The 25,466-nt window shown below is 42.8% G+C and overlaps 1 protein-coding gene across 2 annotated transcripts in view; it reads right to left on the reverse strand.

Annotated features, from left to right (window-relative positions):
- The window catches only part of LOC121643444 (EMILIN-1-like), a 32,698-nt gene extending 20,416 nt beyond the window's left edge, over positions 1-12,282 (reverse strand). Inside the window, exons 1-5 of one of the 2 annotated variants that reach the window (XM_041990883.1) lie at positions 12,266-12,282; positions 11,746-12,135; positions 4,302-4,427; positions 3,991-4,232; positions 3,644-3,885 (exon numbers count right to left, since the gene is read on the reverse strand). In XM_041990883.1, the coding sequence (XP_041846817.1) occupies positions 3,644-3,885; positions 3,991-4,232; positions 4,302-4,427; positions 11,746-11,882 (747 nt within the window). In that variant the 5' untranslated portion in view covers positions 11,883-12,135; positions 12,266-12,282. Of the gene's footprint in view, positions 1-3,643; positions 3,886-3,990; positions 4,233-4,301; positions 4,428-11,745; positions 12,199-12,265 lie in introns of those variants that run through there. The other variant, XM_041990875.1, reaches the window with a different exon arrangement.
- Positions 12,283-25,466: the final 13,184 nt, after the last annotated feature.

Below are 25,466 nucleotides of genomic sequence, written 5' to 3' on the forward strand. Positions count from 1 at the left end.
AAATGCTCAATGCAGCCCTGGCAGCGCTTGGAGTCAAGGAAGCATCGGACAGAATACGCAATAGTTCCCTCAACCTCCAGGCCCCGAAGTGGTTCATCAGGTGGAACCGCATCAGCAAGGGGACTTCTGATCACTGGCATGAGGAGGGAAACGATGAAAAGCAGGTGAAATATTGAAGTGTGAGGGAAGTTGAAGACTGTAGGAAACTTTGTTGACCCACTGAAGGATCTTCAAGGGACCGATAAACCAAGGACTTAGCTTCCAACAAGGCAAACAGAGACAAAGATCCCTGGTCGAAAACCAGGCCCAATCACCAGGCAAGAAAGTAGGAGCCTCCGAGCGTTGATGGTCCACCTTAATCTTCTGCCGGCGGATTTTTTGATGCAGTTGGATATGGGTGGTCTCCCAAACGTGTTCCGCTCAGTGAAACTACTCATTAATGACCTGGACCTTAGCCAGATCTGGGTTCCATGGACTCAAAGGAGGCTGATGCCCCAGTACACACTGGAACTGTGTCAGACCGGTGGAGGCATTCCTGAGCAAATTCTGGGTGTACTCTGCCCAGAGCAGGAGCCGCGACCAGTCATGCTTATTCTGTGAACATTGGGCCTGTAGAAACCTCCCCAGGTCCTGGTTAGTTCTTTCTGCCTGCCCATTGGACTCAGGGTGGTATCCGGATGTCAAACTCACCAAGACGCCAAGGCGGTGGAAGAATGACCTCCAGACTTGGGAAATGAACTTTGGTCCTCGATCAGAAACAATGTTCTCCAGAAAACCAAAGTTCCTGAAGATGTGGCCAAACAAGGTCTTGGCAACCTGGAGAGCAGTAAGGAGGTTAGCAAAAGGGATGAATTTGCTAAATTTTGAGAAACGGTCCACCATCACCAGGATCACTGTATGTCCCTCCGAGACAGGTAAATCTTTAACAAAGTCCACAGCAATATTGGACCATGGCCTCTGTGAATCTGGCAAAGGCATTAGTTTTCCTGTAGGAAGATGATGACTGGACTTAGTTGTGGTGCAGAGGGAACAGGAACGGACATACTAGAGAATGAGGCCAGGTGAGGCTACCAATATTTTTGGGCAATAAGGTGGGCTGTATGCTTTGTTCCGGGATGACCTGTGGATGTTGATGTGTTTGCGCATTCTGTCATGGAGGTTCTCGGGGATAAATTTCCAGTGGGCTGGACACTCCTGGAGTGCAGGAGTCTGCCATACCTCATGTTCAATGTCTGCACTGAGGTTCCAAATGATTGGGTTGATAAAGACTGAAGCTGGCAAGATGATTACTAGTGCTGCAGACTCAGTGCCAGGGCCATCTCAGTGCAAAAAAGCATCAGACTTAGTTTTACAATTTCCAGGTCTATAGAGATGGTAAAGTCAAAACATTATAAGAACAGGGCCCACCTGGGTTGACATGGATTCACTTGCTTGGCTGTATAGAGATACTTCAGTTTGCAATGGTTGGTAAGGAGTTGGAAAGGTTGTAGAGCCCCCTCAAGCCAGTGCCGCCACTCCTCGAGTGCCAATTTCAATACCAGCAGTTCACAGTTTCCCACATCATAGTTCCATTTAGCTGAAAACAGTTTCCTGGAGAAATAAGCACATGGGTGGAGCTTAGAGGGGGTGGCTCACATGAGTGCGGCGAGATCACTCTCATGCTGGATTAACTAGCGTCCACTTCTACCACAAAGGCGAGACTGGGATCAGTAAGACGCAGAACAGGAGACTTGGTAAAGCATCACTTCAGGCTCTCAAAAGCTGCCAGAGCACCCACCATCCAAACAAGAACCCCGAGTTTACCTTTGAGATGGCCCGTGAGGGGGCATGCCACTTAAATGAAGTCAAGGATGAAACAACGGTAGAAAACGGCAAACCTAAGGAATCTCTGGAGCTCCTTGGTGGACTTGGGAATTGGTCAGGAGGTGACAGCATCGACCTTGACCCCTCTGGACTGATGACGTAGCCCAGGAAGGAGATGGTGGACTGATGGAGCCCCCACTTCTCCACTTTTACGTAGAGCCCTCACCTTTATCCATGCAGTGAAATGCTGGAGGAGAGGGAAACATGCCGGTGCGCTAGTGCACTGGAAAGTGACACTTTCCACCACTTCCGCTCCTCCATATCCATTTCCCCCTCGACAGCAGGGTCCTGGGTCCTCCCACAACTGCCCACCCTAGAGGCCCCCCTCCTACCACACCACAGTGACGACTCTCTCCATCCTGGAGAGTGATGTCAACAAACTGTTCAAGAGGAAGACCCCCGCAAAGCAGCTGGACCAGACTCTGTCTCTCCCTCCACCCTGAAGCACTGTGCTGATCAGCTGTCTCCGGTGTTCACAGACATCTTTAAGACCTCACTGAAGACATGCCATGTGCCAGCCTGCTTCAAAACCTCCACCATCATCCCTGTCCCCAAAAAGCCGCTCTCCTCCCTCCCTGCCTGCCTTTTGGGGAATGGTCAAAAACTAAACGGAATAATGTCACAAAATGTACATATCAGGAGAGAGAATCACCTCTCCAATTCCAGACTGCTGTAGTCCTGCAAGGAGAGAGATGACCATTGCTTTTCGGTCTCCATCCTGCAGCTGTGAATGGTAGGTGACAAAAAGATTGCACTGCAGGAGGAAACCAGCACAACCAGATGATTCTCCATACAAAACTTCCAGGAGCCTTACCCGAGAGGTGGTGGATCTGTTAGAAGTTACTGTAACAGCCATCGCAGGGGAAGTAGGAAGATTGCCAGCTGCTGATGGTATAGAAGACTGTGGATGATGTTGAATTTGCACGTGTCTTAGATCTGACATCATAGACTCTTGTTGTCACACTCTTTGCTCTAAAGTGGATGGCAACTGTGGCGAGCTCAGCGATGATCAAAGACTGCTCAGGGACTGAAGCCAAGGAAGAAGAACCCTCATCAGAAGGAGGGATACCTGCTATTCTACAGTCATTTAGCAGACGCTTTTATCCAAAGCGGCTTACATTTGAGAGTAAGAACACAAGCATGAATTCAAACAAGATGGGACGTCATAATTAAGTGATCGACTGCTTTGAGTCCAGTTGGAGCCAGGTGCTGTCATGTAGTGACTGCTATGTCCATGTTGTTGCAGTCTTCTGTAAGACTGAACCAGTGGAAAGGCGGACACCAACGCAGTTAAATATGAAAGAGGTCTAATAAGTCACTACAAAACACAAAGAACACAACTAGAATGCATCCAGAAATAGGTCTTTAGTTATTTCTGTTCCTGATTTGCAACAGAAAAAGACCTGTTTCAGGTAACTGTTTACTTAATTTTTATTTTAAAGATCTCAGAGGAGCACTAAGTAACAAGATACCTTCATCATACATCAGTTCAATAAAACCTGGACTTCACTGTCCTCCAGATATGGATTTCACTTATCTTTAGTTTTTGTCATTTTTACTGTTTGTTATTGATGTAATAAAGACGGAAACCTGGATCATTCTGTATCATTCTACCTTGACCTGTAATCTGAACCAGATGGGGTATTTTAATGAAAGTATCAGTTGTATTTACTTCAGTTTAATTTAAAACTAAATTTTTTTTCCTGTTCTCTTTTGAATAAAACAAGCCTGATAGCAGAAATCTGAATTATCATGTTCCTCCATCTGAACACTGAGTCACCTGAGTCCGACTGTCCAGCTGATCCAGTTTGGTTTGGATGCTGTGAATTGTCTCTTTTATCTCTGGCTGAGCTGCATCTGCAGGGTTTCTTCCTCCAGAAGAAGCTCCTTCACCACTGAGGCCTGGTTTATTGGCTTCCTGCTGAAAGCGTTGGTTTATGGTGGACTGAAGTTCCAGCAAACTCTTTGTCAGCCTCTGGATCTTTTCCTCCAGCTGTATAATCTTCTCAGTGTCCTGTTGTTCTGGAAGACACATAAACTTCAACAAGCCTCTTCTGAAATATTCATAAGAAATTTTTTTTCTGGCCCCCTCCCAATGACTTAAATTTAAAACAAAATTAAACTCACCACTGTGACCACCGGTCTGTCTGGATCCAGTTCTGCTTCCTTCAGAATCCCCGGTCCCTTGTACAAAACTTGTGCCTTCTCCCTGTCCAGACTGAGGTCTACTGATGTGGTTCTGGGTTCCCCCTTTATCAACTTGACTACGGTTACAGTCCACCCCACTGTAACCATGGCAACACTTCCATTCCATCTCAGTCACCATTTTGTAGGCCACTTTGTAGCGTGGCCTCATGTAGGTCCGGTAGCTGCAGAGAGACCAGGATGAGTGACAGGTGGATCTGACGTCTATGTAATCGAGGAGCATTTTTACTCACACCACCACCCGGCTGCACTGTCCACTACTCCAGCTGCAGGGATGATATTCAGGCTTCACGTAGGTTTCCACTCCATCTTCCACCACACAGCTCACAGTCTTTGTGACCACGAAGGCGCACCAGTTCCTTGACAAGACAAACATCTACAATGATGTGATTCAGGTCATAAAATGTAGAGCGAAACATGGACACATGGAAACTTCTTGAAATTATTCCTCTTGGAGCTTTCCGATCTATATTAAAGGACAGACAGAGTGAGACTTTTGGACAGTGCCTGTGTTATAAATCTTAATTTGTTGTCTGTTGTTGAATTGCTTGGACGGTATACGCATTCTATGTTTGAAAATGCTATTGCTCTGGTGATATTGTATGTTTTAATTTTGTTTTGTTTCTTTGTTTTGGTTCTCATACTGTTTTGTTTGTCTTTTTATGACGTGCTGCAGACCTCTTGGCCAGGTCACCCTTGTGAAAGAGATCATGATCTCAATGGGTTTTTTTCTATCTGGTTAAATAAAGGTTGGGGAAAAAAAACAAAAAAAAAAACATCTTCTCAGCTATTTAAAACACTCAGGAAAATCTTTGATTAGCCACATGATCATTATGGACGTTAGTGGAAATAATTTAGTGCAAATTTTGTTTTCACTGATCAGGAAGCTCAGACGAGACCTTCTTCATTGCTGCTCCACAGCTATGGTAATGGTAATAATCTGCCTTAACCCATTACACAGACCCCTTCACTGTCCTCTTTTAAAACTCATCTTAAAACACATTTTTCTTTTGATTTCAACCTAAACAAGATAAACAAGAAAGATTTTATCTTATTTGTTTTTGTTTGAATTGGTTTTAGTGTGTTGTTTTTAGCCGTTCTTATATCAGATGTTGTATCTTTATATGACTTGTCTGCAGCACTTTGTTCATCTGTGGTTGTTATAAAGTGCTTTATAAATAAGGTTAGCATGGTATGGGATGGCCTTCCATATCCTGGTCACATGACAGCTTTGTTCTTTAAATGACTAATATGTTTCTCATGTGTTATTGTGGTGAAACAATCAGCTGATGTTGCCAGTCAGCTTTGTGCTTTTATAAATTCTGTTGATTTATTTTTCTGGGATTCAGAACAATAAAAGATCTCATCTGCAGGTTTACTGAAAAATGTACTCATGTTGAACTGAAAATGTTTCACTGCATGTTGCAAAATGAACTTTTAAACTTTTAAATCAGTTTAATACATTTACCAATAACCATTTATATCCAGTATTAATTCACATTGAAGGTCATTTCAGTTAATTCTAGTTTACCTAGAGAGATCACAGCTGTATTATTTGCATGCTGGTCAAAAACATTGTTTGAAAAACTGAAAAAGGACGCACTAACAAGTTTATCTGTTTCCAGCATTTGATGAAGAAATAACCCTTTCATTATAACATATGTGCTGCAGAAACAATACTGAATATGAACACATATTCAGGGTAATGGTATATTATGGTTTAAGTCAAAGATCTGTTACTGTTGACCTCTGTACAATTTTCCAGCCAAATAATAAACAATTCAAGAACAAGCAGATAAATCCAAGAAGAAGCTAAACAGAAAAAACAGGTGGAGAAAAAAAGAAAGACTAATACTACGATCAGGAGAAACAGGATAAATTACTTCAGCATCATAGCCAGGAAGTTCTGGGTCCTTATGTTTTGATTTAGTGATTTCCTGTTTGATTTGTAGCACTTGTTCCGTGTTTCAGTTGGTTTTACTTCCGGTCCACATTACACCTACTTTACGTGTTCTTTGTTGAGTGGTCACTTCCTTTGTAGTTGCATCCCCTGGTTTCATTTGCTCCCTGCCAGATCCTCACTGTCATTTCCTTGTTGTCATTCCTTGTCACAAAAAAGTTCAGATGCATCAGAGTGAAATGACCGTGGAAAGGTGATGTGCCTCACACCAACTTCATGGTTGGCATAAACGTTTCCACAGCTGTTGGTGCTTTAGCAACATTTAGAGGTGATGTTGGGAAACTTAGTATAAATAAATGTCTTTAGACTGAGTGATGTGCACATTGGAGACAAAAAAGCTGCACAACGTGGTGCAGAAACACTGTTAAAACTAAAAAAGGCTGCGTTAGCAGCATTAGCAGCATTAGCAGCATTAGCAGCGTTAGACGCATTATTGGACACTGTAAACATTGCAATACGAAGAGAGCGCGTGCTCAGAGACAGAGGATTTTACTGGCTCATGATGACAACCAGCTCATCAGACACTTTAGGTTCCTGATCCTCCTGGAACTGAGCACAGAGCTACAGCCTTGGAGCACAACACAGTGAGGAGCCCTGCACTGCTGCGGCCCATACAGGTGCTTACCCCACTGGGGTTCCTAGCAATTATCCACAGCCAGGTATATCACATTCCCACGATGCAGCTGAAAAGGTCGATATTAAAGCACAATTTGCAGCGACGGTCGGTTTTCGAACTGAGAAGGCTTTTAAATAGGACCTGAACCATTCCATAGCCACACCTTTTATGCAGACACAACACACACAACACAAGATTAAAATGTCACTATAAACAGTGTCAAAGGCAGCAGTTAAATCCAGTAGAATAAGAACCACACAGTTCTCAGAATCACACGATAGATAAATGTCATTAAAAACTCTTTAAAGTGCTGATTCAGTTCTGTGCATCACTTTAAAAGTGGACTGAAAATCTCAAGAACATTGTGCTCATTTAGGTGTGAAATTATTTAATTATAAACTATTTGTTCCAAGGCTTTAGGTAAAAAAAGACAATTTGGAAATTGGCCTAAATTTTGCAAGAACATTTGCATCTAGCCCTGCTTTTTAGAGAAGCAGTTGCATGATGCGTGTTTGAAATGGTTAAAACTGATGAGCCCACATTAGAAAAAACTTCTATCAACAGGCATGGGGGAGCAGCATTATGACGTGAACCTGAGGGCTTCAGGTGACCCACCAACTCCTGTAGCTAAGTGAGAGTGATGTGCTGAACCTGGTGGAAACCAGCCATGCACATGGGAGTAGCTGAGGGGTGTGATATAGCTGGCCTCATTTGTAACCTCGATGAGGCTACCTAAACAATGAAAAAGTGCAAAAACTGTTCAGACATTTCACAAAAGGACTAAAAACGGGCTTATGGTGGACTAAAAATAGTCTCAATGGACTTATGGACAACATGCAAGGTTTCATCTATTCTATTCTACAGTTATTTATCAGACACTTTTATCCAAAGCAACTTACATTTGAGAGTAAGAACACCACAAGCAAGAATTCAAACAAGATGGGACGTCATCAAATAAGTGGTAGTCAGACTGCTGTGACCTCAGGTGCTATCAAGACAATGCTTTTTTGTTTTTTCCTTCTTTTTTTTTTTTTTAGTCCTTTGTTTAAATACAAGATCACGATTTCATCCCATAACATCATCTTGGGCGTAAGTGCAGCAGCTTCTTCAGTGCTGAGCTGAGCCAAAGATCTGGACAAATCTTTCTACCTCATTCTGAGTAGAAGAGTTAAGCTAAGTGTGGAAATGCTCCTTAAACAACTGAGTCTTTAGCTTGCTTTTTAAAGTGGATAAGGACTCTGTGGATCGGACAGAGTTTGGTAGATGGTTCCACCACCGGGGAACAACAGAGGAGAAGATTCTAGCTACTGATGTGGCGCCACCTTGTGGTGGGAGCACTAGGAGTCTTTCACTGGCAGAGCGTAACTGTGGAGAGGGAGTGTAGCTCTGGATTAAGGAGTGGAGGTAGACCGGAGCCGTTTGGGTTATTGTTTTGTAAGCCAGAAGCAGAGCTTTGAATCTGATGAGCTGCAACTGGAAGCCAGTGGAGAGCGATTAGCAGCGGAGTGACATGAGCTCTTTTGGGCTGGTTGAAGACCAGATGTGCTGCTGCGCTCTGGATCATCTGCAGATGTTTAACTGAGCATGCAGGCAGGCCAGCCAGTAAGGAGTTGCAGTAGTCAATGCGTGAAATGACCAGAGCCTGGACCAGGAGCTGGGTCGTGTGTTCAGTCGGGTAGGGTCTGATCCTCCTGATGTTGTAGAGAGCAAATCGGCAAGATCGAGCAACCAAGGCAACATGGTCCTTAAAGGTCAGCTGGTTGTCTACCATGACACCAAGTTTCCTGGTAGAAGACGTAGGCACAAGCGTGATGGAGTCAAGCTGTTTTGTTTTTGTTTTGTTTTATTTATTTAGCACATGTTAAAAGACATAATACAATGATTATTTATATAAAAAACAGTACAACTGCAGGGAGAGGCAGAAAACCCATAAGGGCTTATAAAGCTGCACGCTTATCTGTGGCGGTAAGGAAGGATTGGCTGGAAAGACAATAAGCTCGGTCTTGGACAGATTTAGCTGAAGGTGGCGATCCTTCATCCATGCGGAGATATCAGCAACATGCTGATATTCACATTGAGATGTTGTGTCGTCAGGTGGGAAAGAAAGGAAAAGCTGATTGTCATCTGCATAGCAGTGGTAGGAGAAACCATGAGAGCTAATGATGCACCGAGTGAGGAGGTGTATAGTGAAAAGAGAAGAGGGCCAAACACCGAGCCCTGAGGCACCCCTGTTTTCTGCCCTTGTGGTCTGGACACGCCCCCTCGCCAAGATACTCTGAAGGATCTTCCTGTGAGGTAGGATGTAAACCACGAGAGGACAGATCCCGAGATGCCAAGCTCCAAGAGTTTGGAGAACAGTATATGATGGTTGACCGTGTCAAAGGCAGCAGACAGGTCCAGCAGTATCAGGACTGAGGACTGACCAGCGGATCTGGCAACCCGTAGGGAATCAGTAACTGACAGGAGAGCAGGTTCAGTAGAGCGGCCTTGCCTATAGCCAGACTGATATGGATCTAACAGGTTGTTGTCTTGGAGGAACTGTGAGACCTGACTGAAGACGGCACGCTCTAGTAGTTTAGACATGAATGGAAGCAGTGAGACCGGCCGGTAGTTTTTGAACCTGGGCTGGGTTGAGTGTGGGTTTCTTCAGCAGCGGGTAACCCGAGCTTGCTTGAAGGCAGAGGGAAAGACACCGGATTTAAGAGAGGAGTTGATAATATGAGTTACTGCAGTTTTGACTGTAGGTAAAATGCTCTGCAGGATGTCAGAGGGAACAGGATCAAGAGGACAGCTTGTGGGTTTTGAGTTGACTAGAAGTTTAGAGACTTGGTCCTCATTTAGAGAGCGGAAGGAGCAGAATGAGGCACCAGTAGCTGGTTTGGTAAGGCTGAGTTGGTCCGGCTCAGTGAATTGGTTACTGATGGTAGCGACCTTTTCAGTGAAGTAGGAAGCAAACATTTCTGCAGTCAGCACAGTGGGAGGCTGAGCAGGTGGTGGAGATAGAAGAGAGTTAAACACCATGAACATGTCGTGTGCTGGGAGCATTGCGGATCTTGTTCTGATAAAAGGCTATCTTGGCCGCCTTTAGGCTGGATGTGAAATTTTCAGGTTTTTTCTGGTACTCAGACAAGTCAGTGTGCTCTTTTGATTTGTGCCACTTTCTTTCTGCAGCCCCGAGTCCGGCTCTGTGATCCCTCAGAACCTCTGTGAGCCATGGACTGGGAGGGTTTTGTCTGGCTGGTTTTGACACCACAGGACAGAGTTTGTCCAGAGAGGAGGCGAGAGAGGAGCAGAGTGTTTCTGTAGCCTCATTAACAAACAGTAAGGAGAAGTCTGAGTGGGAAGGGAGGGTAGAGTAAACCTCATCAGACAGCTGTGTAGGTCTGAGGGATCTCAGGTTTCTGCGGTAGGACGCCATTTTAGGAGCCGCTTGAGTGACATGAGGAAGGAAGACACACAGAATTTAACCAGGAAGTGGTCTGAGAGGTGCAGCGGGGTGACGGACAGGTGGGCTGTGGAGCAGTTTCTGGTCAGAACCAAGTCAAGAGTATTACCAGCTTTGTGTGTTGGAGGAGTCTGAACCAGTTTGAACCAGTTGCTGTGGTTTGCCAATGTGAATGTTCATGTCTCCCATGACAGTTAGTGGTGTGCCATCATCAGGAATGTCAGAGAGAATCATGTCCATTTCAGAGACAATCATGTCCATTTCAGAGACAAACTCATCTATACTGCAACCCGGAGGCGGTACATGACCAGAATGTATGCAGTGATGGGTGTAGAGACCTTTACTGGTGATACTCAGGTGATGAGCAGGTAGTTATAGGACGGAGAGGTAAAGTTCCACTTTGTAGAAATAAGAATGCCCGTTTCACCTCCTCGTCCAGCTGAGCGAGGCGTTTGGGTAAATTCTGTATTGACAGAAAGGGCAGCTGGTGTAGCTGTGTTTTCTGGACGGATCCAGGTTTCAGTCAGGGCTAGGACCTGAATGTCTGAGAGATTTATCAATGAACTGATGAATTCTGTTTTGTTCACTGCAGACTGACAGTTCCAGAGACCGAAGATAACAGAGGATGTGGCAGATGCATGCCACTGGAAAGGACGGGTTTTGTGGATTGTGGTGTCTATTGGTGACACGCCTTGGTCTGTACCATGTCTGACAGGGATGGTTTGAAGCACATTGTGCGTTGATTTAGTAGTGAGGAGGTTTAAGGTCGTGCCCTTGCTCGGTGGACTTGTGCAGGTAGACTCGCAGATCTTTACCCTTTGTGGTCTTAACCCGACGTGGGCTGACACAATGGCTGACGCCTCGCTGATGCTTCAGCTCACCATGTGTGGTAAAGTACCTGCAGCTGACACAGCTGAGCTCACTTTGCTTGATTGCAACCAGCTGAAACCGCCTCTATCAGCTTTACCTGAGCAGTACACAGTGGGTGTGACCCGCTTCACGGCCTCAACTGGTTTGTAGAGAGAAGGTGCCAACGACAGAGCCCACACCAGCAATGTAATTATTTTACAACATGCGGTTCTCTAACTGGATAATTAACCCCAAAACAATCCCAAAAAATTCTGAACACTGAATGAAGCTTTAAATGTTCAGCTCTTCATATGTTAACATCATCAGACCCAGACCACCCCTACTACTGGGAAAGTTACCGACTGGTTTACCCACCATTGATTTTATCTCAATAAATTGCAATGAATGAAGTAAGAACTGTCACATGATTCTACCCAAATGTCCTGCAGTCATGACATCAGTGCAGCATCAACATACATTATCTGTGAATTTTTCCTGAAAGTTGAATTTCCCTAACATTTTCTAATATGGAATTCTGTGTTGGGCCTCACGCAATGCAACTTTGTTCTGTTACACGCGTGTACTAAGTGTAAATATATATACTTTTTTATTTATTATTTTTTATTCAACCTTTATTCAACCAGGAAGTTCCACTGAGATTAAAAACCTCTTTTGCAAGAGAGTCCTGGCAAAGAGGCAGCAAAAAGTATCAGTTACAACCCAAGTATTAATTAGAACTACTTACAATATATATATGGGGTGGGGGGGAGGAGGTTTCCCAGCTTCACGCAGGTCGCGTCATCTTACCTGTGTCTGCTGCTGGCAGCGCGTGCAGCATGCGCGTGCCCGCCGGTATACAGACTGTAAGAGGGTCGCAGCGGGAACGTGCTCTTGGCGTGTCCACTGGTCCAGAGCACGAGCAGCAGCAGCGAGAACGCGGCCATCCCGATCAATACAGACCAATAATAAAAATCGATCCTTGATCAGAAGCTGATCATGTCCTCAGCAGGTGGAAAAGCTCCCGTTTCCATGGAAACAAAACAACGACTTAAAGAAAATGTCCATATAGTCCGTCCGTCCTACCGTCTCATGTCCCGGGTTCGGATCCAGACTGAGCTGCTCCGCCTTTAGTCCGCCCTTAGTCGGCTTTTAGTCCCGCTGCGCTCCAGTTCTGCGGGGTCCTGGTTGGATCAGAACCTGTGTGAAACAAAGAAAAGAAAAAGTTGCGACAGTCTGAACCAAGCTCAGCTGCTCCTCCTCTTCATCACCCCAACTGTCCCCGCCCCTCCCGGAGGAGAAACCAGAGCCGCGCGCTCCACAGCCACACCTGAATCAGAACTCGGTCCGATGATGAAACACTGGGGCGTCTTAAAGGTCCAGTCCTGCAGCTGATCGCGGCTTTTAATCAGCGTGTACATAAAAAAAACAGACTGAGTAAAAGTAAACAAGTAAACAGACCAGAAGCAGCAGCAGACCTCAGACTGGGAGTTGTGGTGTTCCAGTAGGGTCATGGAGGCATCCACGGCGCCACACCGGGGCTAGGGGGTGCTACAGCCCCGTGATAAATCTGTGTAGCCCCATTAAGCCCCCCCAAGAAATTAGATTATAAAAAATATAATTATGAATTTATATATAATAATATTATAATAAAGGAATGTATTAGTTTAAAAACAGTCTGCAACACACTGGAATTTCTGTCCATGCTTAAACCTTACAAAGACTCATTTGAGGACATCTACAAACTGTTGCGCATATCCGTTACACTGCCTGTCACCTCTGCTTCATGTGAGCGCAGTTTTTCCTGCATGCGGCGCATAAAAACCTACCTGAGAAACAGAATGGCAAACCCCCGACTCAGCAATCTTGCCTGCCTGTCCATACACGCAGAAAGAACCAAGGCCCTTGATGTCCAGAAGATTATAGACTCGTTTGCACTTAACCATAACAATAGACGCATCGTCCTCCTGTAAAACAACTCTGGTGAGTTTTTTTCCTGACGTTGCGATCATAGACTGATTGTGACAGATTTGATGTGATGACGTGACATTGTTACATTGTAACGAATGCGCAGAACGTGGCATGTATTTTTGTTTGCAGTATTGTTCTATAATCATCCATACTGTGATGAGCCAGTTCATTTTACGCTCTTCTTCGTGTGTGCCTAATTAACAGGTACGGAGTGTTGCACTTCTCGCTGTGGCTTTGGTATTATTATCTCCATTTTTTACCATGTTGTGGTCCGAATCATTAGATACAAATTGTTTGCACTTCTCGTTGCGCCTGCACTGTGTAGTATGTTAAATTTATCTCGCAATCAGTTTAATTTCTTAAGTTATGTTGTGATCCGAGGCAATAAAAGCAATGCATAGTTGATTTCATTAATTATGCATGTAGAATAAATGCGTTTGTTGCATTCTGTATGTGTTGCTTGTTTATCACATGGTCGCTGTCTGGTGCTGAATCTTGCACCTTTCCACGTGAAAACATTTTTGCCGTTGCTTTGTGGCTCGTTGTAGGCCTGGTTATTTTGCTGAATGTTCTTTGGCTAATTCAGTTAAATTGCTGTGTATCTTAGCCACTTTTATTGAAAAAATCGATAACCTATGTATAAAGTTACCTAAGTCATGGAAATCTGTTATTTTCTTAGCACCCCCACGTATTGGTCAAGTCCCTCATTAGCACCAGGAGAAAAAAAATCCTGGCGCCGTGCCTGCATGGAGGAGAAGAGAAGGCCTGAACAGACCAGAGTAAACAAAAACACCAACAACAAACAAGCAAAAACAAAATTATTCAAACAATATAAACAAACAGATAAACATGTAGACGAGAAAGTAGTTTAAATACTACCACTTCTACTACTACTACGATTACTACCTAAAATAATAATAATAATAATAATATCAATAAGTTTAAATTTTTAATGCCTCAGAAACTGAAAAGTGGCACCATGATTACCCACAATACACCTCATCCTCCACATGTTCATTGGATCGTTCAGCAGATGGAGAAGTGGTCAAACTGGGCCGTCTGGGTCAGCTGGTGGTGAACATCCATTCTGTAAATGATGGTGAATATTTGGCTATGTAAGCATCCATCTTTACAGCTGCTGTTTAACATTCATACTGAAACTGATAAAACCTGCAGTCAGTGAAGTCAACATTCATCATTTTTCAGTTTCCTGCTGAACAAAAAATATTTTGTTCCGATGATCAATAATTATCCACAAAGTTCATCTGATGGTAAAAAATTGCTGGTTTAATTTAACAGTTTTTTTTATTATTATTGACTAGATTAAGGCTGAACAAACTAAATAATAATAATAATAATAATAATAATAATAATGACGTTCAAATGGAAACACTCTTTATCAGAACCCATCTCTCATGTGATGGCCCACCCTCTCTAGGCAGAAAGCCAGACCACCCACTGTAACCCTTTTTTTTATTTTATGAGATTGTTTTGTAAATCTATTTTCTAGCACCAGTCAGATTGCTGCAGCTGCAGGTTCAGGTGAAACAACAAACATTAACAATGAAAACAAAAAAGCCAAACCCATTATCCATGTTTCTCCCCGTCTTCTTCCTCCTTTTCTGCTTTAAAAGCACCTTAAACATTTAATAAAAACAAATCGTCTTCGTTCATGATGAAACATGTTGTCTTTATGAATAATCTCACAACCAGAACAGAACCAGAACACCGCTGAGTCCTATGGATCCCCAGAACTATGAGACACATCAGAGTGAAGAGAGACCAGCAATCAGGAGGTGTTCATGTGCTGCAGGTGTGATCAGTAATAGAGTGAAAGCAAAAGACACTCTGATTCCTTGTTTTATGGAGGGTGTGTTTAGGGTTTATCTCACCTGGCAGAGCAGCCATCCTGTATGCAGAGGCTACCTGCCCTCAGCACAGTTCTGTTCATGTGCTTTTAGCTTGTTCGTATTCAAAGAGAATAAAGTAGGAGGTGGATGAGATCACTGTTAACATTCCTGATGTTAATGTAAACAGAGGTCCCTGAATGCAATACACTCCTGCTTCTTCTCCTCACAATTTTGTGGTGATGAGGAGGAATCCCAGCTGTGTTTCTGTCTGTCTGTGAGAATCAAACTCTGGACACACACAACTGAAAATACACTGTAGTTAGTGCTTTAGTGCCTCTGAGCAACACAATCAACCCTCCAAAGTGACTCACAACATGTAACACAAAAAGTTAAAAACAGTTTAATTTAACCTTTAACCTGATGGTGAATTCCAGCAACACATTCATTCAAAGCTAAAACTAACCAGTCAGTGTCTAATCCAACCAGTAACAACTCACCAGTCTAACTAGTAACAACTCACCAGTCTAACTAGTAACAACTCACCAGTGTAATCAGTAACAACTCACCAGTCTAACTAGTAACAACTCACCAGTCTAATCAGTAACAACTCACCAGTCTAACCAGTAACAACTCACCAGACAGTTGACGGAAAACACCAGGTTATTCCCAAAGTTACCTGATAAGAGAAAATCCAGCTTCATGGCCTTGTTGCTACAACAAGTTTGGAGCCACAGCGGTGTAAACGTTACCATCTGAGTGGCTCCACTGAATGTGTTCAGAAGAAGGAGACATTTTTTTAACTGTTTCTATAAACTGTGACTTTGCCATGAAGACATAAAACTGGGACCAAAATCCACTGAAAAAAGACGATTTTACTGGGTCTGTTTATTAGTGAAGTAGAGCTGCAGCTGATTTAAGAAAGTAAGGAATAATTATTGGACCTGGAGTTTTTTTTTTTGTTTTTTGTTGTTGTTGTTGTTTTGTTTGTTATTTACCCATTTTTGAAAAGTTTATAATGATTATTTTCTTTTCTCATCTCACACCCTTATTTTAAGCCATTTAAAAGAAATGTCACAATTTTTGTGATGCACTAGTGCAGGGATCACTAACTGTGGGGCTGGGGAGTCCCTGTCCTGCAGGTTTTATATGTTTACTTACTGCAACACACCTGACTTAGATTAATGATGGCTCATTAAGAGGCTTGTACAGAACTTGAAAACAAGCTGTCATGTGGATCAGGTGCAAAGCAATCATCCAGAGGAGAGGGACAGAGCATTGGTCAGTTTAAGCTACAGATCTCAGCTGTTACTAAATGCTGGTAGATAAAGGCTGAGTACAGATTTTAAATTCCTTGGATACTATAATGCATCCCTAAGCAGACCGGATGGCAGATTACTCAGCACAACTAAAACTGACTTGAGAATCGACTTGGACTTTTATGATGGAAGTAGAGCTGCTACTGAGCTCTCTTCACCAGCTGTGTGGTGTTGAGTGTCCAGGTGAGGTCCTCGCTGATGTGGACCCCAGATTTTTAAAGCTGCTCACCCTCTCAACCTCCAACCCGCGAATAAGCAGTGGCGGGTGAGGGTTCCTCTCCTTCCTCATGTCCACTACCATCTCCTTGGTCTTGTCGGTGTTGGGGGCGAGGTTGTTGTCCTCACACCATGACACCAGAGAGGTCTCCTCCCTCCTGTAGGCTGCTTCGTCCCTGCCAGTGTTGTGTCCTATCACAGTGGTGTTGCCCTTATAGGAAGCCACACAATCATGAGTGAACAGGGTGTAGAGCAGGGGTCTGATGGTCCTGTAGTCTGATGTGCTGCAGACCTGCCACATGCGCCTGGAGTCAGCAGTGGAACAGAAGCCGTCCAGCTTCTATCTATACTGGCTCTTGGCAGCTGTAATTGTCTTTCTCAGCCAGGACTTCACATTTATACTCAGTCTTGCTGCCAGATGTAAATCCTGTAGAGTGAGTACATAGCATGTGGTGTACCTACATGCTTATCCAGGGCTTCTGGTTGGGAAACCTCCTGACTTGTATGGTGGGTACAATGTTATCCACAGAAGTGCTGATGTACCACGTCACATAGTCAGCATAATCGTGTATACTAACAGAAGAGTCCTCCAGAGAGGCTGCAACTTTAAACACATCCCAGTCTGTAGTAGCAAAACAGAGCTGTCTCTGTTTTCTGAGACAGCTGAAGTTCCACGTCTTCCGGATGATGTTCAGGGTATTTTCTGGGCAGCAGACTGAAGACAGTTGACACATAAATTCATGTTGTGGAGCTGGACTCTGACAGTGGTGAGGACACATAATGTCTAGGACAACACTGAACAGAGCTTTAACATTGTCTCCTCAACATGCTGGACAACCTCAGAGGGATGTTTATCATCAGACTTCGTCCTTGTGTACATCAAGCTCCAGAACTCAGCACGTAGATCTGGAATCCTAATCTGTTGTGAATGTTGTACATAATTAATTTTTAATGTTTTTATTGTAGTATTTATATTTTCATTTAATTCAGTACCTTACCCTACTTTCTAATTGGAGTTTATTTTTCTATTTTCTTCTTTTTTCTTATTGTATCAAGCTGTTTCAAGAAGAACTTTAATGCAGCAATTTTCCTCTGGAATTAATGTTTCTAATATTTTAACCATAGAGGCTGCACGATCATGTGGCGGTTACTACGGTCACCTCACATTAAGCAGGTTCCTGGTTTGAACCTCAGCTGGAGAGTTTGCATGTCCTCCCTGTGTCATCCTAACATGTAGGTTCTCTCCAGATACTCTAGTTTCCTTTCACAGTCCAAAAACATGCATGTTAGGATACCTTAAAGGTTGTGGCTTCCACATTTTCCCTGATGAGAAGTTGAACAGGTAGTTTTAATGAACAGCTGATTAAGCTGGTGAGAAAGTACGTAAATGTAAACAACATGTGGAATTCAAAGACACGGACACCGCCGCTTACACTACCCCACCCTACCATGGAAATAACCCGGTCAGCTGTTCACTGCACATGAAGACATAGACAGAATCTAAAGCAATGAGAGCGAGGGATATTAAATTTAAACACAAGTTCAATAAAAAGGTTCTCAACTGCAACGACTCCTCTTCTGCTCTATTTCTGAAAAGCTTTGTCAGTGGTTTAAGGTGCAAATTGATGATTTCTATCAATGGGTGCTATGACATGTTCTTGAGAAAAAATACGTATCTGAACTCTGTCCAAGTTTCAAGAAAGTGCTTTGACAGAGTTTAAGGTATATTTTAATGTAGATTAAAAAAAGATTTAAAAAAATATATATTTATATTATTATTTTTTAACAATTCAATGAACATAGGGAGATATAAAAGTAAGAAGGGTTTCCATTTCTTCTTAAATTGTGATTCAGAAAAAGGAATCAAGGAAAGAGAAGGAAGCGACCCCGTCGCACACAGTAACCAAAGGAGAAGAAGTAGCAGTCCCTTTGGACATAGAAATAATGGGAGATGGAGGAGCGACCCTTCAGATGCAGGGACCAAGGCAGGAGAAGCAGAGACACCCCCCCCGGACACAGGAACCAAGGGAGGAGGAATGACCACTTCGGGAACAGGAACATAGGGAGTGGGAGGAGCGACCTCTTTGGACACAGAACCAATGAAGGAGGAAGAGCAAACCATTTCGACACAGGAACCAAAAGGGAGGAGGAGTGAACCCTTCGGAAAAAGGGAACCAAGGGAGAAGGAGGAACGACTGCTTCGGAGACAAGAAGCAAGGTATGACGTGGAGTGACCCCTTTGGACACAGAAACCAAGGGAAGAGGAAGTGTAACCCCTTCAGTGACAGGAAGAAAGACAGGCGGTGGAGCGACTCCTTCGGACACAGGAACCAAGTGCAGAGATGGAGCAACCCCTTCAGAAAAACGTACCAAGGGAGAAGAAGGACAGAGGAACCAAGGGAGGAGGAGGAGTAACTCCTTCAGACACAGGAGGCAATGGAGAAGGAGGAGGAGCAACCCCTTCGAACCCAGGATCCCAGGGAGGAGGAGGAACGACCTCTTCAGACACAGTAACCAATGACAGAGAAGGAGCGAACCCTTTGGTCGTTCTGCAGCAGGGAGGCCAATCTAAGTAGAGTCACTGGGGGTGGACAGCATATCTGTGGCTCTGGTTAACCCTCACTTTGCTTTTGTCACTTGGCTTGGTTCTACCACCGCCACCTTCCTCTTAGTTTATTTTAGTTCCTTTAGAAGTTTTTCTCATCTGTAGCCTTGGAATTCAGATAGAGAAATCTCCAGAAAAAGCCTGAGAGTCTGGAAGGAGCTGGGAATCTTAAGCTTCATCATTACTATCATCATCTGTCCAGAAAACTCTTCTCTAAACACGTCATTACTTCCTACCAGTGTTATATATGGGATTAAGAGGAAAAAAAAAATCATTTTTTGCTCCTCAGGACAGATTCTCTGCTCAGAATAAAAATCTAGGATCATCTGGTATAGCTGAATTCAAACATTGGTGAAGATCTGGAGTTTATCTCTAAATTTTTCTTTGATAACATCTTATCAATATTCTCTTTGGATGGTCCCACACAAGTTTATGTAGAACAGATTTATGTGTCCGCAGTGAGAGGAACTCAGTTATTTCCTAAAATCAACATTTTTCTCTTGTACATTTGTTTTCAAGTTTACATGTTTGTTATTATTTATTTGGATTCCCTTTATGTCACATCTGACATCAAAGAAAAACTAAAAGATTTCTCCTCTGAAGTCACCGGGCAGGCCTCAAGAACAACAACCTGCCACACAACAATCTGGGTCTTAACACAGGCAGTAAACCAGGGGTGTCCAGCTCCGGTCCTCAAGGGCCACAATCCTGCAGGTTTTTGATGTGTCCCTGCTCCAAAACCACCTGACTCAAATTGATGAGTCAATGTGCAAAATTTAATAAGCTGTTGGTTCTATTTAATTTGAGTCAGGTGTGTGGAAGCAGGAAACATTGGAAAATCTGCAGGACAGCATCCCTCGAGAACCAACTTTGGGCACCCCTGCAGTCAACCACGTCAGATGCTGCCAGTCAGGTTCTGTTTCTGACTGAATAGAAATCAAACATCCTTTTCTGTTCGGCCTCAGGCAGCTGGAAGTCATTACTGTCCCCTCCTCCTCCTTTTCCTCCTCCTCCACCCTCACACAGCCAACTGAGATTTTACCACATTATAAATCCATTCAGATTCTGAGCAGAACTGCAGCACAGAGATTCTGGTCGGTCAAAGCTAAGACACAAAGGATAAAAGCCAACCAGAAAAAACGCTATAAATGTGTTTATGGGAGACTTCCGCCTACGTCATGGCCGAGACAGGCAGGTAAACTTTAGCTCCGATTGACCCATTAAAAATAGCCGAATAAAAGTATAATACCGATAAATGATCACGAGATTACAAGACAGGGAAACTGCAGTTATGAGTTCGACCCAGAAAACTACGCGAAGAGACGTGAAAGGTGGAAAAAATGAAGACGGCAAAGCAGGCCCTAAGCAGCTAACGCTAGCTGAAGCTACACCATTGAAAAGCAGTGGGGAGGCTAATCCTGAACTGGAGATGCTAGCGGAGCTTCGTAAACTGCGACAGGAAAATATTGATTCCTTTCGTGACATGAAAGCTTCTCTTACTAGGCTTGAGTCTACCATGGACGAGTTAAAACAAAGGACGGAGGGACTGGATAGAAGACTGACCGACACTGAGGAAAGAATAGGTGCTACCGAGGACAGATGTATGCAGCACGAGAGAGTATTGAGCTACTTGCTACGGAGGGAAGCTAATCTCGCTCTCAAATGCGATGACATGGAAAACAGGCTCCGGCGAAATAATATAAGGCTGTATGGTATACCAGAAGGGGCTGAGAAAGATGACATGATGACATTTGTGACAGACTTTTTGAAAAATTCATTGGAGCTGCAAGAAGGGACTGATATTAAACTTGAGAGAACGCACAGAGCTCTCGGTCCAAAGCCTAAAGACGCCGCGGCGCCCCCGCGGTCAATAATAGTGCGTTTTTTGGACTTTAAGGTGAAGCAGACAGTTTTGCAACAGGCGTGGAAGCAACGGAATGCGCAGTACCAGGGTCATAAGATCTACTTTGATCAAGATTACTCAGCTGAAGTGCAGAGGAAAAGAAAAAAGGTTCGTGAAGTGATAAAAAAGCTGAAGGAGAAAAACATCAGAGCCCAGTCACCGTACCCAGCCCAGCTGAGACTCTATTTGGACTCAGGTACGAAGCAGTTCCCCTCACTATTGGAGGCACAGTCAACGCTTGAAGAGCTGGGTGTAGAGACAGGGATGGAGGACCGGGACATATTGGAGAGACAGTTGGTTCAAGAAGGATGGTCTACTCAAGGTGGACGGAGGAAGAAACAGCAACTGTCCACGGCAGACATAAGAACCATTATCAATGGAGGCAACAGGGAGTCAGTGCTCACGGACTGTGAGTAAAAAAAAGGCCAGACAGAATAACAGATGTAGGTGGACATTTGCAGAGACAATAAGTTGCAGTGGGAGATGTCATTTATCAGGTAATTGAAAGATGCTTATTTCTTTTCGGCTAAGATTTAATAAGTACACTAGTATTTTGAATACTGGGAGCTTTGTGGGGGTTAAGGCAAAGATTTCTACCTATTCTGATGAGAACTCGGCTTATATTGCGACTCGAGCACAACCCTGGGATTTCCTGGAGGCCAGTCGCAACTGCACTTAGTGCACTTGGCCCAGGGAGCTATTGCTCTCTGCCCAGTAGTCATCGGGAGTGGGAAGCCCTTCTTGCTATTGTTTTCTTGTTTAGTTTTCAAGGGCCAACCACTGGATTATTGGAAGTCTATGTATATTTATCGTGGTTAGACATGTTTTGTTCTCTTGTTAGTTGTTCAGGTTCTACGGCACTCTGCAAAAAATATTATTTTCTTTCTACTGGTACAAATATCACTTATGACTACTCTGAATGTTATCAGTTATAATATTAATGGTGTTAACCATCCCATAAAGAGAAAAAAAATTATGTTGCAGTTAAAAAGGCTGAATTGCTCAATTGCTTTACTTCAGGAGACCCACCTTTCCGACAAAGAACATAAGAAACTCAAGCGGGATTGGGTGGGACAGGTCTATAGTTCTGCATGTGAAGAGGGCAATAAAAGAGGAGTGGCTATTCTGTGCCATAGAGCCTTAGGGCTCACAGTTGAGAAATCATATGAAGATACAAAAGGGCGATATATTATGGTTGTGGGTACAATTGGAGAAATTAAGGTAACAATTTTAAATTTATATGCACCAAATGAAGACGATCCAGGACTTTTAAAAGAAACTTCAACAATCTTAACAATGCATGCGGAGGGATTCTTGATAGTGGGAGGGGACTTCAATTGTGTAATGAACCAGAAATTAGACAAACAACCGTTCGATCAGGGACCAACATTAAGGAAAACAAAAGTTTTGCGAAATATGGTGGAGGAGCTTGGTTTAGTTGATGTGTGGCGCCACAAACATCCAAAAGAGAGAGACTATACTTTCTTCTCAAAGGTGCACAATAGTTACTCCAGAATTGATTTGCTTTTGCTATCAAAGAAAGACATTTATAAAGTCACTGATTGCCACATAGAACCTATAACAACATCAGATCATGCTCCAGTTGTCATGTCCATAAATCTAGAGAAAGATAAAACAATTAAACCCTGGAGGTTAAATGTATCACTCCTAAATGACCTTGAAGTTGTTCAGAATATAAAACAAGAATGGAGGGATTACATGGAACATAATGATAATGGAGAAGTTTCAGATTCCACCTTATGGGAAGCTGCAAAGGTGGTGGTAAGGGGGAAGTGGATAGCACTCTCATCTAAAATAAAAAAAGACAGAGATAAGGAACAAAAAAGATTACAAACATGTATAATGGAATTAGAGAAAGAACATAAAAAGACAAATGATAAAAGGATTTTAGAAACACTCATTCAAAACAGACAGGCGCTAGACGACCTATTGACATATAAAGCAGAGGGGGCCTTGCGTTTTGCTAATCAAAGATATTATGAGTCGGGAAATAGGGCCAGTAGGCTACTGGCTTTTCAGCTACGTAAAGCCCAAGCCAATCGTACAGTGGCAAAGATAGTAAATCCGTCTTCAAAAAAAGTAGTATCTCATCCTAAAGATATAGCTGATGCATTTTCACTTTATTATGAGGCCCTGTACGACTCACCAGAGGTAGATAATAAAACAGAACTGATTGAAAATTTATTAGGAAAAATAAAGTTACCTAAACTGACGGAAAAGGATGCTAAAGCAATGACAGACCCAATTACAAGAAAGGAAATAGAGGATACAATAAAGAATTTAAAAAATAATAAAACACCAGGTGTGGATGGTTATCCGGGGGAATTTTATAAACATTTTAAAGATGAAGTCATGCCCCTTCTACAAAGGGTGTTTAACTATGCCCTCGCTAACAATGACCCGCCAAAATCTTGGTCCCAGGCAATAATATCCGTAATTCCCAAAGAGGGGGGGGATCCTTCTGTCTGTTCCTCATACAGACCAATAAGTCTATTATGCTGTGATGTTAAAATTTTAACTTCAATATTGGCTAAAAGAATCCAGAAATGCATAAATAATATAATTAAGCCAGATCAAACAGGGTTTATGCCTGGACGTCTGGGGATAAACAATATAAGGAGAACATTAAATTTAATGTCTGCAGCAAAACACCAAAAGGAACCATCAATGCTTCTCAGCTTAGATGCTGAGAAAGCATTTGATAGAGTTGATTGGTTATATTTGGAAGGTACTTTGAGGAAGATGGGATTTAATTCGGACTTTGTTAATTGGATTAGAGTGCTGTATTCAAAGCCGACATCAAGAGTACGAGTGAACGGACATTTTTCTCAAACTATTCGATTGAAACGGGGAACTAGGCAGGGGGATCCGCTTTCTCCGTTATTGTTCGCTATAAGTATAGAACCCTTGGCAGAACTTATTCGAGACAATGTGAAAATAGAAGGAGTATCAGTAGGTGGACTAGACCACAAGATTTCGCTATATGCGGACGATGTGATAATATATATTACTAACCCGTTGTCTTCTGTTCCAGCACTTTTACATTGTCTGGGGGATTTCGGACTGGTTTCGGGCTATAAAGTCAATGAGACAAAATCACAAGCAATGATGTTGGTTGGTGAGAGGCCGAAGGAATTGGACAAAGTTGCCGTGTTTAATTGGCCCACTCAAGGATTTAAATATTTAGGCATAATGGTTACCCCACAAACATCGCAGTTGTATAATGAAAACTATGGTAAATTGTTTTTGACTATAAAATCAGACCTGGCATGCTGGGAAATCCTCCCCTTGTCACTAATTGGGAGAATAGAAACAGTTAGGATGAATATACTTCCCCGTTTGTTGTATTTGTTTCAGGCCTTACCTATTTGGATCCCACCGTCCACCTTTAAAATGTTAGATAAAATGATCTCTTCATTTGTGTGGCAAGGAAGAAAACCTAGGATTAGATTAAAATTATTATGTAGCCCAAAGAAGAATGGAGGTTTAGGCTTACCTAATTTTAAATTATACTACTGGGCAGCACAGCTACGTGGGTTAGTAGACTGGGTATTGCAAGATGAGGAAAATAATTGGATCAATCTGGAGAATTATGATTGCCCAACCGTCTCGCTGGAGACTGCACCTTTTTTGGAACAGAAGAAATGGAGTAATCTCAAAATTAAAAATGAGTGGATTGTTTGCACACAGAAGGTGTGGGCACAGGTTAGAAAGAAAATAGACGCACCCTTAACAACGTCAAGAGTACTAAAAATTGCTAAGATTCCTGACTTTTTACCTAACAGATTGGACCCGGGATTTTTGATTTGGGCGGATAAAGGGCTTATAACTGTACATCAAATGTTTGATGGAGAAGTTCTGAAATCCTTTAAACAGCTGCAAGACAAATATGGTTTATGCTCTAGTGATTTCTATCGGTATCTACAATTGCGGGATTATTTAAGATCAAATGTGGAATGGGAGATTTTGAAACGGACGCCTACCCCAATAGAGAATTTTTTGATTAAGGTAATAACAGAGAAAACTAAAGCCAAAATAATATCGAACATATGTAAACACTTACTATCTCACATGTCTGATAATTCCTTGGATTTGAAGGGGAAGTGGGAGTTAGAGGCTAATACAGTTATTCAAGATGAAAATTGGGAAGAGGCCTGTGAAAAAGGTCATAAAATTACAAACAGTCCAATGTGGAAGGAGTTCAACTGGAAAGTTAAGATGAGATTTTTTAGGACACCATCAGTTATATTTAATACGGATAAAACTAAAACTAATTTATGTTGGAGGGATTGTAAACAAATTGGGGACTATTTGCATATTTTTTGGGACTGTCCCGTCTTGAATTCTTATTGGCAAGGGATACGTGCAGAACTTTGTGCCATATTAAATTTTAATTTACCACTTGATCCAGCATACTATATTATAGGGTTGTCTCCTGTGGGCAGTTTGGGTAAAAGGGAAGTTCATTTACTTCATATCTGTCTATTGGTGGCAAAGAAAATGATAACACGGTCTTGGCTTAAGGCCTTGCCTCCCACTCTCCTTCAATGGCAAGAGGGTTTAAAAAGGGTTTACTTGATGGAAAAAATTACTGCAAAGCTTCATTTGAAAATGGATTCGTTTAGGGATTTGTGGGCTCCTATCATTCT

This window comes from Melanotaenia boesemani, chromosome 1, assembly GCF_017639745.1.
Source record: "Melanotaenia boesemani isolate fMelBoe1 chromosome 1, fMelBoe1.pri, whole genome shotgun sequence".
Taxonomy (NCBI): Eukaryota; Metazoa; Chordata; class Actinopteri; order Atheriniformes; family Melanotaeniidae; genus Melanotaenia; species Melanotaenia boesemani.